This window comes from Pipistrellus hanaki, assembly GCF_964339955.1.
Source record: "Pipistrellus hanaki genome assembly, chromosome: 14".
NCBI classification, from domain to species: domain Eukaryota; kingdom Metazoa; phylum Chordata; class Mammalia; order Chiroptera; family Vespertilionidae; genus Pipistrellus; species Pipistrellus hanaki.
The window spans coordinates 15515616-15535057 of NC_140516.1; the positions used below are offsets into that span (position 1 = coordinate 15515616).

Here is a 19442-nt window from a genome sequence, read left to right on the forward strand (position 1 = left end):
GCATGCTCTTGTGATTCAAACTCTACAGTCCATTTCGTCTCCAGAGAAGTGTGCCAACTCTGCTGCTTTTGAACTGAATGAGGAAGACTCTTCTAAGTCTCTAGGATATAATTTATTTTTTTCCCAATGGTGGGCCTGAGTTTCTTTTCTGTGGTGTGTCATGGTTTATTGCTCCCAGTAATGACAATTTAAACGTGTCATGTTATATCCAAAACAATGTGGTATGTCTTAGTTTCCAAACTTATAATTTATTCTATCAATTTAAGGAAAATGTTTGTTAAGATCACTTTGAAATTCAGTACCCATTATTAAATGAGTTTGTAGGTTTTTTACTGTGATATTTTGTAATCAACTTGGCAAATTCCCACTGTGACATAACAATAATGTGTTTAAAAATGTAACAGGCTCTTTTTTTATTCAAGATTTATGGACTTCACTCTCACAGATGCATTGACTATAAATGCATATAGTATATCATTTATGCATATAGACTTTGTGTGTGTGTGTGTGTGTGTGTGTGTGTGTGTATACACATATATACATAGCATATAGCATATAGGCTTGGATAATATATCACTTAGTGATGCTTTCTTGGTGTTTGAAATTTTTAATTTCTTTGGTCTGATGAACTTTGAACTTTTAAGCAAAAAGTAGCTACTATTTGGTTATCCACTTACATAATTTCCAGTTTTTCACTTAGATGTGAATTCTTACCATACCCATCTGTGATATTAACTAAAGAACTGTGAACAAACCGTTGTACATCAGGAATTCCCCTGTCAGCTTAAATTAAATAGGCTTTCTAGAGAACTCCTAGCATTTCTTTTCTTTTCTTTTTTTAAATATGTTTTGATTGATTTCACAGAGAGGAAGGGAGAGAGAGAGAGAGAGAGAAACATCAATGAGAGAGAGAGCCATTGATCAGCTGCCTCCTGCAACCCCTACTAGGGATTGAGCCCAAAACCCAGGCATGTGCCCTGACCAGGAACCCAACTGGGACCTCCTGGTTCATGGTCGACGCTTAACCACTGAGCACACTGGCAGGCACTACTCGTATTCCTTGTTAAGTAAATGTGTATCAGGCTGAATATGATTGAGTCTAGTTTTTAACGTTGGACCTAAATCCTTATATAAGTTGATTTACCGATTTTTGTCTTATTTTGGCTTCAAAGAGGGCTTTTTCTCTTCTCTCTCTACCAGGAAAGATTAATTAAACTTTCCTGATATAAGATCTCCACAGATTGTCTTTAAGGGTATTGTCGTATATTCTTGTGCTAGCTGTTGATTTGAATTAAGATTTATTGCTTACTTTTAATATGTATCTTTATTCTCTGACAGGGTTATGGTAGCTTAGGGAACCATCTTTTTGGTTTTCCTCACTTGTGAGTATGAATAACCTCAAATGTGATGTTAATGTGGTTTTGCATTCCATTTGTGCCAAAACAAAATAATAAGTGTGCAGTTGGTTGATCCGATGAGTATACAAAGTCCATTTATTTGAACATGTAATCATTAGTTCACCAAAGCTAATTAGACTTTATAAACACTTTGTCAACTGTGCCCAGGAGCCTGTTCTGCCTAGTGAACATAATTAATTTCAAACTGACACAATGGGGCATCACCTTCCATTTCCTTCTAAACCTAGTTATAGCGGGCATCTAAAGAGACTCCCTTCTCACTCAGGTGTTTCAGAAGTCACCACATCTGTCTGCCAAAGGGCTCGGCAGAGCGCAGATCATCAGAGCAAAGTAAAACAATGTGATTTTAACGAAGTATTACTGCTAGGCTGTAGTTTGTACATGTCAACCCTAGTTACTAGATAGCTTCACGTATGTGAAATACCTGCCTCTGTCTGCCAATATTTGCTGGTAAATATGTGACAGAGTATGTGCAATACTCCTCACTATGTTAACCATGGTGGCATTATTTTACTGTTGGCTGTGATCTAAAATACTGATTAACTTCTCTTTGCCTCCACGCTGACAACCGTGATAATAAATAGGTGGTAATTTATGTGGCAGACTTCCCTGGTATTGCAAAGGCATCGACAGCATATAACCTCCCTAGATAATTTGAGGTTATTGTTGCCTCTGAGCTGCATTACAGCCAGAGGGGAAGAGATGGGTATTTGAATTGTAATAAAGAGATAGAAATGGAAATGAACATCTAATATTAATGTCTTTGTCTTTGATGTTACATCTAGTTCTTCAAATCAAATTCTTTAAAAGTAGAGGATCTATCTGCACGTCTTTGGGAGCTGCAGGAGATTATGGGAGCAGCTTTTCTGATAGTGGCCCTGCCGTGGTACCTTGTATTGGCCATTCATATTGCTATAGCTGGTGTTGCAAGTCTCCCGGGATCCCAAGAAGTGAAGATATTAAAAGCAATATAAAGATTTAAGGAAGTATAATTTTAAACATAAAAGCATTTTGCTGGCACCAGCAAAACAAAGACCTGCTAGGCAAAAATGGCTCATTTCAGTAAAGGCTTAGGGCTCGTAGTGAGGAAGCCTAGCAGCCACAGGTTTTGCAAGCAGCTAGAGTCACATTCAGAGAAATGTGTGTAAAGCAGAAGAGAACCTGTTAGGCACAGACATCTTCATCCATTCCACAATTGTCGTTGTCAGTAACATCTCTGACCACTTCTGCCATCTCTACCATCACTCTAGTCTAAACTAGTTATCTTTTGCCTAGATTACTTTACTTGCCTCCTAACTAATCTTACTATAACCACTCTTGCCTTTCTCATATTGTTCTTAGATAAAGAACTAAACCTGCCCTATCCCGTTCGGCTCAGTGGAGAAAGCATCAGCCTGAGGACTGAAAAGTCCTGGTTTCTATTCCCATCAAAGGCACATACCTGAGTTGCTGGCTTGATTCCCAGTAAGGGGCGTGCAGGAGCAGCCAATCAGTGATTCTTTCTCATCATTGATGTGTCTATCTCTCTTTCCTTCTGCCTTCCTCTCTGAAATCAATAAAAATGTGTGTTTTTTTAAAGAACTAAACCCATACCCATAGGCTCTGTATAATTTCACCTTTTTCTTTTCCTTCAGATTCATCTTATGCATAAGAGCCCTTGCACTACTGATCATTCTTCCTTTCTCTTCCTCCATTGACCTCCTTCTTACCCCTCAGAGCTCAGTTAACCTCACTTAATCCAAGAAGCCTTCTCTGCCTCACCATCTCCCCACCACAAATTAGACCACATTTTATTACTACAAATTTCTAAAGTACTCTGTAATTTCTCTTCATATCACTTAATTATATAGCTGTGGAGTTGTTTATTTAATGCCTGTTTCCAAACACTCCTTGAGAACATTTGAGAGAGTATGTTGGGCTCATCATTTTTTTCTTAGTGCCTGGCACAGTACCTGGCACAAAACAGATGCTCAGGAAATAGTGTTGAATCAGTAACTACTTCATCAGCTGTGGACAAAAGCCTCATAAAAGCACACACATGCATCACCCTCTCTCTCTGGCATCATTATGGGTTAGTGTGTTAGGCACCTGCTGGCATATCTGCTCAACTTCCAACCATTCCCTCTTCTCCAGGATTTGTCCCACGCTACCTCTCAAACACAGGTGTGGCGCCTGGAAGCCATGTTTATACTTTATGCCTCTCCCTTGCTTTCCCTCACATCACCTTTCCCTACCCCTCCATTAGTTAATTGGATCAGGAGTGGATGTCCAACCCAGGGTTGACCAATCAGAATTTCCCCATAGAAAATTTGAAATTTGGACTAGGGACAGTTGGTCTCTTCTGATAGTTAAATTATTTAACATGTAAACTCCAGAACTCCAGGGTAACGATATGCATCCACCATGTAGACCTCTAGCGGGGAGGAAGAAAGACTGACATGGAACAAGGACTAAAGCAGCTGCACAGAAATGAGAGCACTGCTGACTTTCAGCCCTGCTCTCAGTCCTTCCCCACCATGAGCTGCCTTCGTCTCTTGGGACCCCTAAATTTCTCTCTTTTGCTGAAGCTAGCTTGAGTTGATTTTCATTATGTGCAAAAAAAAAAAAAAAAAAAAAAAAAAAAAAGCCTTAATACAACTAGAAAATTTTAAAACAATGATCTCAAAACATGCACAGACTTTATGGAAGAACACCCTGTGGACACTGAACCCATATAGAACATGAATGAATTCAAGTGATTTTCAGGTCCCTTATAGAATATTAGTGTATTCTCTTCTAAATAATTGCTATGTTGAAGAACTCATATGCTTAAACATGAAACATCTAATTAGCTCTTTTTAAATACTAAGAAGCTACTACATAATTTAAAAGTATCATCTGTCACTCTCAAGTTGCAAAAAAAGAAAAAAAAAGAAGTGAAAAACTAACATTTAAGAAAAACAATTTTAATGAGCATGGTGACTTAAAAGTAAAAATAAATTTAAAAATTCAGTACTAAGTGACTTAACACATAATCTCCTCGCTGGTTTCTCTTTGCTGCTCTAATACACATAATTGGCCAGCCGAGGACAGCTGAACTCACTGTTAACCTTGAATACAATAGAAATAGAAAGCATGTTCTCTTTCCTTCTGTTTCTCACCATTGTCATTACAAAAATCTTAATGACCTTCCTCCATTTTCCTCTTCTCAGGGTAAACATTTTCTTTCTTCCTTTTTTTTTTTTTTTTTTTTTAAATGAAAGAAGGAAAGTCGAATGATACTCACATGTGATGTGGTCTTACCCACTAGGTAACTTTGTTTTCACCTGCCTGTGTTTGGACTCATTATTTCTTCCCACTTTCAGTATAAAAGCTTCAGGGAACTGCATATTTCTAAACTTCAATCTCCCAATCTTTCCTGCATTTATCTTCTGCTTGTTAGTCAGCTTAACCTAAATTCAAATTTCTGTGCATTGTGTTTCACTCTCTAACTCTCCATTTTCTGTTCTAAAAAAAAAAAAAACTGGCAGTTTTCAACGTAATTTTGAGTGTATTGAAAAGTATTAACCAGTTCCATGGTACCGATTGAGCAGGAGCTCATTGCCTGGGCAATGGCTTTCTGAACAGTCAGAAGTAAAATGGGCGATAAGATTAAATCAGTCAAAGAGTGGTCAGTCATTCCAAGTGAGATAAACTAAGATGTGAGGTCTGGAGATAAAAAATATATATTACTAATTCTAAAGATAGTGCCCTCAAACTATGTTTTTTACTGTTTTCTAAATAAGGTAGACATTTGAGAATATGCAACTTTATATTAGTTTCATTTATTTGGGTAAAAATAGATATAACATTAATTGTTTTGTTGTTATAGTGCAGTGGTTTGGCAAACTCATTAGTCAACAGAGCCAAATATCAACAGTACAATTGAAATTTCTTTTGAGAGCCAAATTTTTTAAACTTAAACTATATAGGTAGGTACATTGTTATTAACTTAATTAGGATACGTGGTATTTTGTGGAAGAGTCACACTCAAGGGGCCAAAGAGCCGCATGTGGCTCTCGAGCCTCAGTTTGCCGACCACTGTTCTAGTGTAATAGACCTATGTTTCTCTTAGTTAATCTGTGTAGCTTTTGCGGAGTGTAGAGAAAGTTATCATGATACCGCTTGAACACCACTATTTTTCAGAGTTGACTTTTCAGATCTTAAATTTGTGACATTGTTTCTACAGAAAACATCAAACAATAACTATTTCTAAAAATGCTGTCTTCTCTTGGGTACAAGCTAATTGTGTAACATAATTATCTAACTACATTATCTTTTTTTTTTGGAATATGTATATTTATATGTTCTTAAAGTCAGCTTCTAGTCATGTGGAATCATTCATTTGTAGAAACAATATTATGTGATTTTATCAAGTCTAAATTATGTCAGGAATACACATCTCATGCCACCATTCCTCTGACATGGAATAATTTTTTAAAATTTAATTTAAAAATTCTTTTCTTAAAGATTTTTCATCGGTTTTTAAAGAGAGAGGAAGGGAGATAGAGAGAAACATCAATGATGATTGAGCCGACAACCCCAGGCATGTGTCCCAACTGGGAACCTAACTATGACCTCCTGGTTCATAGGTTGACACTCAACCACTGAGCCACACCAGCTGGGCTCATTCAACTCTTAATTATCCTGTATTGAATAATAAATGAAATTAGTTACATTTACTTTTTTCTGCTCTTCAAATGTGAAAGTAGTATTCTGTAAGCAAAGACTTAGCAAGAACAATGTGAAAAGAAGAGAGAGAAACAGTAATTGAACTTAATTAAGGCTCACTAAGAATGGAATAATCAGTTGAAGCTTTTAGCTTCTACGAAGTGACAGCATAGTGGTAAAAGAATTATTATTACATTTATTGAATGTTAACTATGCACCAAACTGTGCTAATTTCTTTATATATATTATCTCAGTTAATCCTTATAACACTTTGAGATTGTGAATATCATTTTCATTTTTTGGTGGGAAGATTTTGAAGCCTGAGAGAGAGTAGGCCACTTGCCTAGAGTCAGAGCCGCAAGCAGAGGTTCAAGCCAGATTTCTGACCCAGGCCTTACTGTTTCTAAGCCCATATTGTTGGTCACTTGAATGTATTATCTTTCATGGAATAAAACCGAAAATTTTCAAACCTTGAAATCTCTGTTCCAGTTCTAAAGTGTTTTTCCCTGGTACCCTCAGTCAAATATATCTTGATTTGTATTATCTTGTAATAAGTTCCTGCATCTTATTATCTTCCTGCTTTTGACTATCAGACTGAAAAGTTAACCTTTTTCAGGTCTGACTAACTATAGCATTGGTAGCCATGTCATTTAGTAACTTGATTTGATCATCAGCCTAAACTTTCTTAAAAACAATTAAATGGAAAGTATCCTTAGATTTGAAGTAGAAAAGTCTAGCAGTTCATTTTGGTCATCTATAATCCCACGGTCCCAGATTCTAATGGGTTGTTTTGGACCTAGCTGAGGATACTGAACCATGTCTCAATTTTAAATTATGAGCCTTTTTCCTTCGCTCACCAGTTAGCCAAAAGACAACCGTATTAGTGTTGACAGTAAAGATACATCTTTTATTTAGAGAGCAAAAATATTCAGGCTCCAGGCAACTTGGCCTGGTGCTCTCTCATGTCCCCTGCCAATTGAAGACAGAGATTCATATTCAAACTAGCGTGTGTAAGTCATGCCCACTGGATGGGTTTGCAGTAGAGACCTGCCCCTGTATTCATTTTTCCTTTTGATGGACATAACAGACAGTTGCTCTGAGACTCCTGGTAATAGCAGCAATGGCATGGCTAAGATCTCAAAAGCCAAATACTGTCAGGTTGAAAAATAAAGAGGTGTTCAGTCATCTCAAGGACTCGAATTGCACAGTTCATAAACTAGTAAAAGGCTATCAAGAAAATTATCATTCTGAAATACTTGTATAAGGGCAGGATTTACTCTGAGGGATAGACAGTCTCCAGGAAAAAAAATTGCATAAAAGAGAATACATTTGTCAGAATATGTTAACCTCAAAAGTCTTTAATAAATGAAGACTCACTTGTAGACACTGATTTTTTTTTCCTTTTACTACTTTTTTAATCTTATTTTGACTTTTGTTTATAATTCATGTGTTGTTGTTTTTTTCTCTTCCTGGCTTCCCATCTTACTTAAATCATTTCATCTAGATCAGTGATTTTCACCTCTTTTGTCTCATGGCACACATAAACTACTAAAATTCTGTGTAGCACACCAAAAAAAAAAGTGATATTTCTTTGCCGATCTGACCAAAAACTTAGGTATGATTTTGACTCATTCACACCGAGTGACTATTGTGTTGGCTGTTGTCATTTTTTAAATTTGACAATCTAAGGGAAAAGAGGTCAGTGCCCCTGACTAAATAAATAGTCAGGTGTTGCATGTTTTAAAAGTTCTTGCAACATAACAGTTAAAAAATGCTGATCTAGATATATGTGGACCATCTGTCCTTCCAAAAGGCAGTCTTCTCTCAGCAAGGGGCAAGGGTGGGAACAAGAAGCACAATATGACAGAAAGCCAGGAAAAATCTTGCAGACAGTTTTTTGGCTCCTCTTCCCTGGCCCCCTGTGCCTGCCCTGCAGCTCCCTGGGGAACAACAGCTTGTATTCATTTGAGAGAGTGGCAGGGCTGCGGAAGAGAAAATGCTAGCTTCTCCTGGACGCAGAAAAGCAATGCAGATGGCTAGTGGTGCCCTGGAAGGGGGGGGGGGGGGGGTGCTGTGCCCTAGTGTCACATGGGATAGTCTCCTTCATTGCCATTGCAGTGGAACATAAAGAGGCTTTCTCAGTGTTCAGCTACTTAGAATACAAACCAGTCATTTGAATTGCTTCCAAATATATAATTAGAAGCTTTCTGCATTGTGATAATTTTGTAATAGCATGTGGTTTTCCCCCAAAGACCCTCTATGACCTTGGGGATCACATACATACCGTGCTCCAGGAATACACCCACAGGCTTATGGTACACACTTCATCTCGAGCCACCCTTGAAAATTTAGCCCTAATGAAGGTCCCTGAAGCTTCCTAGCCTTAGTGTAGTAAGTCCTCAGTTAATAAATGTTGAATGAATAGCACATTAGATCATTTTTCATTAGCAGTTCTGTGGATAAAGAGAAAGAGCTCTCCCTGCCATCCCCAGCCATTTTGAAGACCTCAGAAATAAGGCTGTCTTTCCTCAAAAGAGCCTGAAAACCTAAAAGGAGAGGTGCTGCCCAAATCAAATTACAGAGGAGGTAGTCAACTTTGCAGTGACCCCACTACATGGAGCTGAATTTTACAGTCTTTTTTTTTTTTTTTTCATTGACTATTTTTAGCGAGAGAGGAGAGAGAGAGAGAAAGAGAGAGAGAGAGAGAGAGAGAGAGAGAGAGAGAGAGAGAGAGAGAGAGAGAGAGAGAGAGAGAAAACATTGATTTGTTGTTTCACTTAATTATGCATTCATTGGTTGATTTTTGTACATGCCCTAACTGGGGATTGAACCCATAACCTTGGTATATCGAGACACTGCTTTAAGTGAACTAACTGGCCAGGGCTGAATTTTATATTCTTTAAGCCCTTTCAGGTTCCAACTACATCAAACTAGTAACAACTAACCCTAAGAGAAAAAGACATGTCTGTGTTTTCAAAGAACACTAGTAAAAATGCTAACTTGAGTATGGCATTGTTACATGAGCATCTCCACTGCAAATGGACTTTTCTGTCTTTGAAACATAATAGAGGTGCGTGCTAAGTCCCTTTGGAGAACAGAAGAATACAGGCCTTTATTTCCATAAGCCTTAAGCAAGCTGCTGCTGCTGCCGCTGTTAAAAACAAGAAACATTTCAACCTTGAATCTATCTTGTGGAATAAAGCTTAAAACGCACCTAATTCAGATATATGGGATTTCTCCTCAGCTGTGACATCTCCAGATAAGGGTGAAATGAGTGCCCTGAATCGGTAGAGCCCAGCCTGGAGGGCAGACTCGCAGCCTGGCTCCACTTACCTTAAAGAGGCCCATACAAGACTATGCATCTCCAACTTTTGCCCGGGAATCACATTTCACTAAAATCTGATGTAGACATTGTAGAAAGTATGCCCATTAGCAAAATTAGTCCTCCATTTTGCTTCAAGATGGTAAATTGAATCATAAATCAGACTTAAATTGAATCCTAAAAACTCTTGGTGGTGTCGAAAATTAATCAGAAGTGATGCTCTGACAAACTTGAAATATTGAGTGGCTGAGTTAAAAAAGAGACTTCCACTTAATATTGATGGTGTTGATTTCCTCGGAAATTGTTTTGCCTCTCACTTTAAATATGACTTAGCTCCCTGGTTGCATAAGTTTTGTATTGCTGCTTAGAAGGATGAAATAGTGATGGTGAGATACAGTCCTTGGTTCCAGACAGAGCTCAGTTTGAATCCCACGCCTTCATGTTGCCTCAGTTTTCTCGTCTGTAAATGGAGCTGATAATATCTACTCCATAGGGTGTTATAATGACGGAATGAAAGAATATATGGGTAAAGAATCTGGTACATGCTCAGTAAATGGTTGCTATTGTTAAAATGCAGTTCTTGTATATTGCTCACTGACTGTCTCCCTAGGGAGGAAATAAATTAAGGTGTCTATCAACTTACAAACTAACTGAGGGATTGAGGACCAAAAGAGAATTTCACTTTTGACTATATACTTATCTCCCTACTAGATGGTGAAGTCCCTAAGCACAGAAACTGAATCATCTTTCCTTACCCCATAAGGCTAACACAATGCTAGACAGCTAGCAGACACTTGGGAAATGTTTGAATGTTTGTTGATATGACCTTACTTAGCAATGTCTATGTCTGTGTATACATACCCTCTTATGAAAACAGGATTATGTCTCACCACATAGGAATCTGAAACTTTCCTAGTAACTGTTATTTCCAATAAATCCCTGGGGAAATTTTACCATCTTCAAATCATTTGATTTCTAATTTGTTTCTGGGCCCATCTTTAGCCAGATTATTATCTATGCATTTATAAATATCATTAACACTGCAGCTGACATTGAGATAACTTTCTGGTCTCTCTCTATTTTTATATTAAAATCTTAGTTTTGTGATATTACTTAGATTAGCTGGAGGTCCTTTATACTTAACCTTTCCAGCTGAATATTTAAATACATTTGATAAATGTTCAGTAGCTTTATGGTAAGTAAGCATGTCTAATTAAGATATTCTATATTCTATACATTTTTAAAATATATTTTATTGTTTTTTTACAGAGAGGAAGGGAGAGGGATAGATAGTTAGAAACATCATGAGAGAGAAACATCGATCAGCTGCCTCCTGCACACCTCCTACTGGGGATGTGCCTGCAACCAAGGTACATGCCCTTGACCGGAATCGAACCTGGGAACTTTCAATCAACAGGCCAATGCTCTATTCACTAAGCCAAACCAGTTAGGGCACTCTATACATTTCTTTTTCAGGTTCTATTGATGTCCTATCATTTGATTGCCATTTGGGGCAAAACTTGAAATTCTTAAAGGCCTGAATACAGACTGAAGAACTGATATGACTTTATATGTGTATAATAATTTAAATATATAATAATTATATTTTAAGTCTTCTCTGAGTGGCAAGGATATAGATGGACCAAAATTATTTATTACCAATGATATTACTCATGAATTAGAATAGAGTTTTAACATTGTTTTGATCTCTGCAAACATGCTCCTTAACCTGTAAGGTATATATGAGATGCCACAGCAGCTGTGCTTTATCTATGAGGAAATTGAGGCTCAGAGTGGCTGGGTTACTCTCCTGATTACATAAATATTCAGTGGCAGAGTTGGAGAAGAAACCAGATCTTTTCTTTCTGATTAATTTTTTCAAATCTCAGTGAGAATTGTAGTTCAGAAATACAGTCCTGGCCATCAACTATTTTCTGCCATCCAACACAGTTGATCATCCCACATTCCATATCAAAATACTTGCCATTTGACCCCAAGAACACTCTTTCTGTTTCCCTCTCAGTTTGAACGCCATGACCCTGTGGATGGGAGAATTACTGAGAGGCAGTTCGGTGGCATGCTGCTGGCCTACAGCGGGGTGCAGTCCAAGAAGCTGACTGCCATGCAGAAGCAGCTCAAGAAGCACTTCAAAGAGGGAAAGGTAGGTATCTTTGCCCAGAGGAAGAGAAAGAGCCAAACCGTGGAAACATACGGTGTCACGGACCAAAGGTTACAACTAATTCGTCTCTAGCACCTGAAAAAATGAGCAGCGGATGAGGAGAAAGGGAGAGCTCAGAATGACACTGTTTATTATTTGCACAAAGAGTGACACCATGAACTGAGACAGGATTTAAAAAGAGAGGCTGGTTTATAGAGAAGATAAAGAGTTCAGTTGTAGCTCTCTTGAGTGTAAGATGCCTATAGACATCCAAGTAGAGTTGATTAGCAGGCAGTTGGATATTGAAATCTGTTTTAGAGGATGAGATAGATTTGGGAATCATCAATCCTATAGAATAAAAGAGGAATATGCTAATTATCCATTATGCCGAGAGGCGTAATGACCAGATCATGGATCTGCAAGAGGGTGGGGCAGCAAACTACAAGTGGGTGGCAGAGAGCTACAGTAGGGGGCATGGCAGCAAGCTATGAGGGAGGACCGGGGGAGCTACAGGAGGGGCATGGCAGCAAGCTATGAGGGGGGACAGGGGGAGCTATAGTAGGGGGCATGGCAGTAAGCTATGAGGGGGGACAGGGGGAGCTACAGTAGGGGGCATGGCAGCAAGCTATGAGGTGGGGCAGCGAGCGGAGAGCTACCTGAGGGCGGCAGCGACCGTCTGGCGCAGGGCTACTAGTACACAGTAAGAGAGCAAGGAGAACAGATGAGATTACCTACGTATAATATAGAAAAGAACTGTGGGCCAAGAACAAAATCCAGTGGAATACTAACATTTAAGTAGCTCAGGAAGGAAATATTGAGGAAATATTTAGAGAAAGTAATTAAATCAAAGCCAAGGAAATAGAGGATTCAGGAACTGAGTGGTCTACAGTGTTACATGTGATGGGGATGGCCCAGTAATATAAGGTGATAAACATCCACTGGGCCTAGCCAGTGTGGTTCAGTGGTTGAGCATCAACCCATGCATCAAGAGGTCCCAGTCAGGGCACATGCCTGGGTTGTGGACTCCCACTGGGGATCATGTAGGAGGCAGCTGATCACTGTTTCTATCTCTTTCTCCCTCCCCTTCTCTCTAAAACAAATAACATATTTTTTAAAAGTCCATTGGTTTTGGTAAAATAATAATTTTTTTTTTGTAAAATAAATAGTGACCTTTGGAAGAGCTGTTTCGTTAGAGTGGTCTGTTAGAGGACATATTAGATGAGAAGTTAAGAAGTAGAGAAAGAGAAGAAGGAAAGGAAGAAGAGGGGAATGGAAGCTCCTAAAAGGAAATAGCATATGTTATAAAAACTCTCTGGCAATACAGAAGTCTGCTTGGGCTGCTATAACAGAATACCACAGACTAGGTGGCTTAAACAACAGAAATTAACTTTTCTCACAGTCTAGGCTAGAAGTCCATAATTAAGATGCTGGAAAATGGGGTTTCTTATGAGGGCTTTTTCCTGGCCTGTAGACACTTCTTCCTGCTGTGTCCTCACACGGCCTTTCCCTGGTGTTTGCACAGAGAGGCAAGGAGCAGCGGAGTGCTCACACTAGCTCTCTGAGTGTCTTATGAGAACACTAATCATTTCAGACCAGGGCTCCACTCCTAGGACCTTACTTAACCTTAATTATTTACTCAGAGGCCCATCTTCTAATAAAATCACACTGAGAGGTAGGGCTTCAATGTATAAGATTGAGGGGATACAAACATTCATTCCATAACAGGAAGGAGAGGCAAATCTGGCATGGGTAAGGAACTGGAGAGGACTACTAGCCAGGAGAATGGACTGCAGTGCAGTCAGAGAGGGGGATGAGGGCCAGAACATGGCGGACCTCACAGGCATGGGATGAGTTTGGATTTTATTCGCAGTGCAATGGGAAGCTATTAAAGGGTTGTGAGCAGTGAAATGGTACGGTTGTATGTATATTTAAAGAGATGATTCTGTCTGCTTTATGAAAAATAGTTTGGAAGGAAGCAAGTATAGAAGCAAAAAGACTGATACTAAGATTATTAGAGAATTCAGGAAGAGATGATTGAGCATCTTTTGAGCAGCATTGAGATTGGAGACCGTGGGTTTCTAGTGGCACTCATCAGCCCCACTCTACTGCCTCTCAACACTGGCTCTGCCTAGAACAAGAAGAGGCAGATGGTAGAACTGAGTCAGCATCTAGGGATTTATTTGCCAGGGAGTGGGAAGGACACGTTGAAGCAGAAATTAGTTAAGCGGTCAGACCTCTTAAAGATCTCAGACACACACGAAGAGCAATGCCAGCAAACCCATGTCTTCTCATTCTCAGCCCAATGCTCATTTCACTGGGCAATGATTACCAATTTGTCCATCACCAGGAAGCTGACCTAGCACTAAGAATGTCCCATGAGAGATGGCCAAGGTAGTGCAGTATGGGAGACATGGAGCTAGAAGACTTGAATTCAGGCTCTACCTCAGAGGTTTCCGTGTCCATTAGACAAATTTTTTAACCTCATTGGCCTCATGAACTGAGAAGCTTGTCCTAGATGTGCTTTATAAGGGCACTGTAGCTTTAAGGCTGAATAACTGAAAATAAATAGGATGGATAATATTATACTTATCTGATTTTAGTTATTAGTTTTGTGCAGGAAATCTTGCATGAATAGCATTGCCCCAACTTGGTGGAAAGCAATTCTCATCAGCCAGACTTTTTCCTCCTTGTCTTGGATGGCAGGAAGCTGAAAGGACCTCTGAACCAGGCTGTGAGCTGCAACCGGGAGCAGCTGGGCTCCGAGAGAAAGTGTCAGCCTCTCTGAATTCAGTCCAGCCTGTCCCTAGAGCAGGTGTTCCCTTGGCTGGAGGGAAAGACTCATCATTAATGGAAAGTGACAGATGACAGAACATATACCACTCAGATCTGCTGGAAATTAAAATTTCAGAAAATTGATTGCAAATGTTTAGGTGGATTTTTTAGTGCTGGTCCTGGAAGCATGGTGTATGCATTAGGAAACACTCCTTTCTTTTAACCAGACTCATTTTGAAGGTTGTTCAGACATTGACTTGGCCTTCTAATTATCTATCAGGATAAGCTAATTCATGTTTTATTATAAATTTATATTTAAGAACAATAAATTGGGTGCTGGAGACATCTCCCTTGAAGGAATGGAGGATTCAGCTTTGGCAGGATAGTTCATTTAGGACCTGAAGACCTTTCAAAAGAGCTCTGAAGTGAGAGGACACATTTTATTCAGATGGTAAAAATTTGGGGTGCCAAATTACTTCTGGCCCAGAATTCCACCTGCTCTAGCAAGAATGAGATCTAATGTCCTTTCATGTTGGTTAAATAGTTGAGAACATAGTAATAGGTAAAATGAGAGTGAGTGAAGGACCTTTGCTCCTGCAGTGAGCAGTCCATCTCTCTGGGACCATTTCCCATTAGAGGAGAATCACTATCTTTTCTAATTACCTTTTTATTTTACTTTAGATACATTGTTAGCATGACAATGTGAGTTTTCATTTGGCTCATGTTAATTTTTGTGGGGGGGGGGGTAGTTCTGTACAGAATATCAAACCAGACCTGAAAGATTGAAGGTCCTAGTGATGTGTTAGATAAATGTCCGTATAACACTGCCTGACCGTGCAGTGCTTCACAGCCATTTTTCTTTTTCTGTGTTCCTAGCAGCCTTGGTAGCTCTCATTTTGCCTTTGAAAATATAGAAACATAGAGGAAGATAAATTGATGACCTGCCCAGAGTCAACTGGAAACCAACACTTCCTATTCCAGATCCGTGGCAGCTCTACTTCTCCATACTCTTCCTAAGGCAATGCTTCCCCACCCTGGTTGCCCAGTAGGGTCACTTGGGGAGTTTTTAAGAAATGTGATTTTTGAGGCCCGTTTCAAACCAGTTAAATCAGAAGCTCAGTGGTTGGGTCCAGGAATCAGAGTTTCTTAAAAGGGTTCTCAGGTGATTCTGAGAAGAAATCTGATGAAGCATGGCCGCGGCTCTAGAGGGGCCATGCTCCATCGGTGGCTCTCGCTGTTTTGTCCCTGAGCAACAGCCTGAAGAATTGGGAGCCTGCCTCTCCTGGGAAATTTACTGTGTTCATACCCCGAGTAACCTCTGTGCTTCTTATTTAACAGAGTTTTCTTTTCTTTTCTGTTTTTAATGGGAGAACATGTTTTGTTTGGGTTTTATTTTAAAGACTAATCCCTATCCTCTACTAGGTTTTCCCTATTCCCCTCAATATTCTTTTTCCTGTGAATGCTTCTAGGCCAAATCTGACAGCTCTAAAATTTCCTTTTTGTCCTCTAACTTGTTGTGTTCTCCTCATTAAAAAACAGCTTCTGAGACTTCATAAATTTGGTTTTTCTATGCTCAAGAGTGCAGAAGCTGCAAACTTTAATAATTTAGCAAATTGCCCTGGCCAGTGTGAGCCAGTTGATTGAGCATTGTCCCATGCACTAAAGGGTCACCAGTTCGATTCCTAGTCAAGGCACATACCCAAGCTGCGGGCTCGATCCCCCATTGGGGGGGGGGGGGGGGTGCAAAACCAATCAATGTTTCTCTCTCTCCTTCTCCATTCCTGACTCTCTCTTCTAAAAAACACAAACAAACAAAAAAAAAAAACACAATAAAAATGTGTTTTTAAAAAAGACCTACTCTCTTTTAGAAACACAGGCCTGTGCCCGACTAGGAACCAAACCAGATGAAAGCCTGGCTTCTGGCTGAGTAGTGCTCTCTCTCTGGGAGCACAATGACCACAGGGGGCAGCTCCTGCATTGAGTGGGCTTGGTCTGAAACCGGCTCTCCGACATCCCCCAAGGGTCCCAGATTACAAGAGTGCGCAGGCCAAGCCCTCCCCACTGGTGCCCAATCAGGGTCGGAGAGGTTCGCAGGAGATTGGCCAGCCGGGGAGGGACCCCAGGAAGGCTCCAGGGCGTGTCTGGCCTGTCTCAGTACAGAATGGCCACACCCCAGCAGCAAGCTAACCTACCAGTTGACTGCCCGCTGGTGGTCAGTGCACGTCACAGCGAGCTATGAGTGGCCTTAGCATATAATTAGCATATTATGCTTTGATTGGTTGAATGGAAGACCATATGACCAGACACTTAGCATATTAGGCTTTTATTATATAGGATTATAATAAAACTTAAATTATTAATTTCATGCTATCTGTGGATAATATTCACATGGGCTCTCCTATTCATTTATTCTTTTTTATAATATTTGATTGATTTTTATTTTTACAGAGAGCAAGAGAAAAGGGATAGAGAGTTAAAAGCATTAATGAGAGAGAAACATCAATTAGCTGCCTTCTGCACACCCCCTAGATGTGCCCACAACCAAGGTTCATGCACTTGACCAGAATCAAACCTGGGACCCTTCAGTCCGGCAGACCAATGCTCTATCCACTAAACCAAACCAGTTAGGGCAAATATTCACTTATTCTTGCAAGGTGTTTGAGGGTTGAGCCACATGTGGTTATCAAATTCTAGAAACGTTGCTTGCAAAGCCCTTCAAGAAACACCTCAGGTGATGGATTAATTAATTCCTGGCAGATGAATTTGCCATGACCAGTTAAAAGACAAGGCAAAGGAATCCATCCGTTACAGTGTGTTTATACTCATCCTTGGCCTATCAGCACTAAATATGTGCCTTTATAGCTGACTCCAGATGAAGTCAAATTTTCCTTACCCAGCTTCTCATCTATTACAACTACTTTTTATTTCTTTAAAAGCTTTATTGATGTACAATTTATACACCAAAAAATTTAACCCGTTTTAAGTGTACAGTTCAATGATTTGTAGTAAACTTACAGATATATGCAATCATCACTGAAAAGTTTTAGAACATTCCCATCGCTCCAAAATTCTCTCTCATGCCAGTTTACAGTCAATCCCTATTTGCACTCTAGCCACTGATAACCATAAATTCTTTTTTTTATCTCTATAGATTTGACTTTTCTGGACATTTCATATATTGGGTCGGCAACTAAGTAATTGCGGATTTTTAAAGAAAAAGACAATTTTTTCATGGAACTAAATAACTTTATTCTGTAATGTATTGCCCATTTTGATCAATGACCTTTTGCCATCTTTCAGGCAGCATCATAATCCCATGTTCAAAAAACTTCTGGTTTTTATTAGCAAAAAACTGAATCAGGTACGATTTGACATCATCATCATTATTGAAATTTTTACCATTCAAGGAGTTTTGTAAAGATCGAAACAAAAAGTAATCAGATGGTGCAAGGTCAGGACTATATGGTGGATGTGGCAAAACATCCCAACCAAGCTCCATTAATTTTTGCCGAGTGACCAAAGATGTGTGTGGCCTTGCATTGTCATGATGGAATACAACACCTTTTCGATTTGTCAATTCGGGCCGCTTTTCTTCAACTGCATTGTTTAATTTCGTTAGTTGTTCAATGTAGACATCAGAATTGATCGTTCGGTTGGGTGGTAAGAGTTCAAAGTAGACAATTCCTTTGTAATCCCACCAAACTGATAACAAAACCTTCTTTTGATGAATATCAGCTTTTGATGTTGTTTGAGTTGGTTCACCTGGCCTGCTCCACGATCTTTTCCGCTTGATATTGTTGTAAACAACCCATTTTTCATCGCCAGTTATCAGTCGTTTTAAAAATGGATCATTTTCATTACGTTTCTTTAGCAAATCGCAGCTGCTAATGCATTGCGTTAACTGTGATTCTTTCAGTTCGTGAGGAACCCATGTATCGAGTTTTTGAACATAGCCAAGTTGTTTTAAGTGATTTCCAATGCATGTATGTGATACATGAAGCTTCTCTGCAATCTCACGTGTTGTACTGTGACAGTCCGAATTGATTATTGCTTTGATTAGGGCGTCATCAACTTCAACTGGACGACCAGAGCGTTTTTCATCTTTGAGTGAAAAATCACCAGAACGAAATTTGGCAAACCAATTTTGACACTGCTGTTCTTTTAAGGCTTCGTCACCATAAACAGCACATAACTTTTTATGAGCTTGCGATGCGTTTTTCCCTTTGAGGAAATAAAAAAGCAAAATATGACGAAAATGTTCCTTTTGATTTTCCATTTTTCAACGAACGCCAAACGAAAACTACAAAACAGATCAAAAAACTTTTTTTACTGATTAACAGCTGAATAGCCAACTATCAAATAACAAAATGTGTTTTACATTTGTACTACGTCTGCAAACCTAAAAATTCAACTGAAGCCATATATGTGTGAAACCCGCAATTACTTAGCTGCCGACCCAATAAATGTTTTCATATAATAATGTAGTCTTTTGTGTCTGGCTTCTTTTACTTACATTTTTTAGGTTTATTCATGTTGTTGCTTATATTAATAGTTTGTTGCTTTTTTTTATTGCTGAATAGTAAATAACATTCTATTGTATGTATACTAGTATACTGCACTTTGTTCATTCATTCACCAGTTTATGAACATTTGAATTGTTTCTAGTTTGGGGCCATTATAAGTAATACCTTTATGAACGTTTGCATACAAGTCTTTATGTAAACCTGTGTTTTTATTTCTCTTATGGAGATTCCTAGGAGTGGAATGGTGGGTTGTATGGTAAAATTATATTTAACTTTTTTTTTTTTTAAGAAATTGTCAAACTGTTGTTCAAAGTAGCTGTACCATGTTACATTTCACAGCAATGTGTGAGAGTTCCAGTTTTTCCACATCCTCACAAAAAGTTGTTTCTGTCTTTTTTTTAAAGATTTTTATTAATATTTTTTATTTATTGATTTTTAGAGAGAGAGAGAAAGAAACATCAATTTGTTGTTCCACTTATGGATGCATTCATTGATTGATTCTTGTATGTGCCCTGACGCGAGATCAAACCTGAAACCTTGGCATATCAGGATGATGCTCT

At 39.0% G+C, this 19442-nt stretch overlaps 1 protein-coding gene across 2 annotated transcripts in view; it reads left to right on the forward strand.

The window, feature by feature from the left end:
• Positions 1–19442, forward strand: part of MICU1 (mitochondrial calcium uptake 1) — a 155798-nt gene that overhangs the window by 103981 nt on the left and 32375 nt on the right. For both annotated transcript variants that reach the window (XM_084904970.1, XM_084904971.1), the window contains one exon: positions 11453–11590. In XM_084904970.1, the coding sequence (XP_084761096.1) occupies positions 11453–11590 (138 nt within the window). The remainder of the gene's footprint in view (positions 1–11452; positions 11591–19442) is intronic.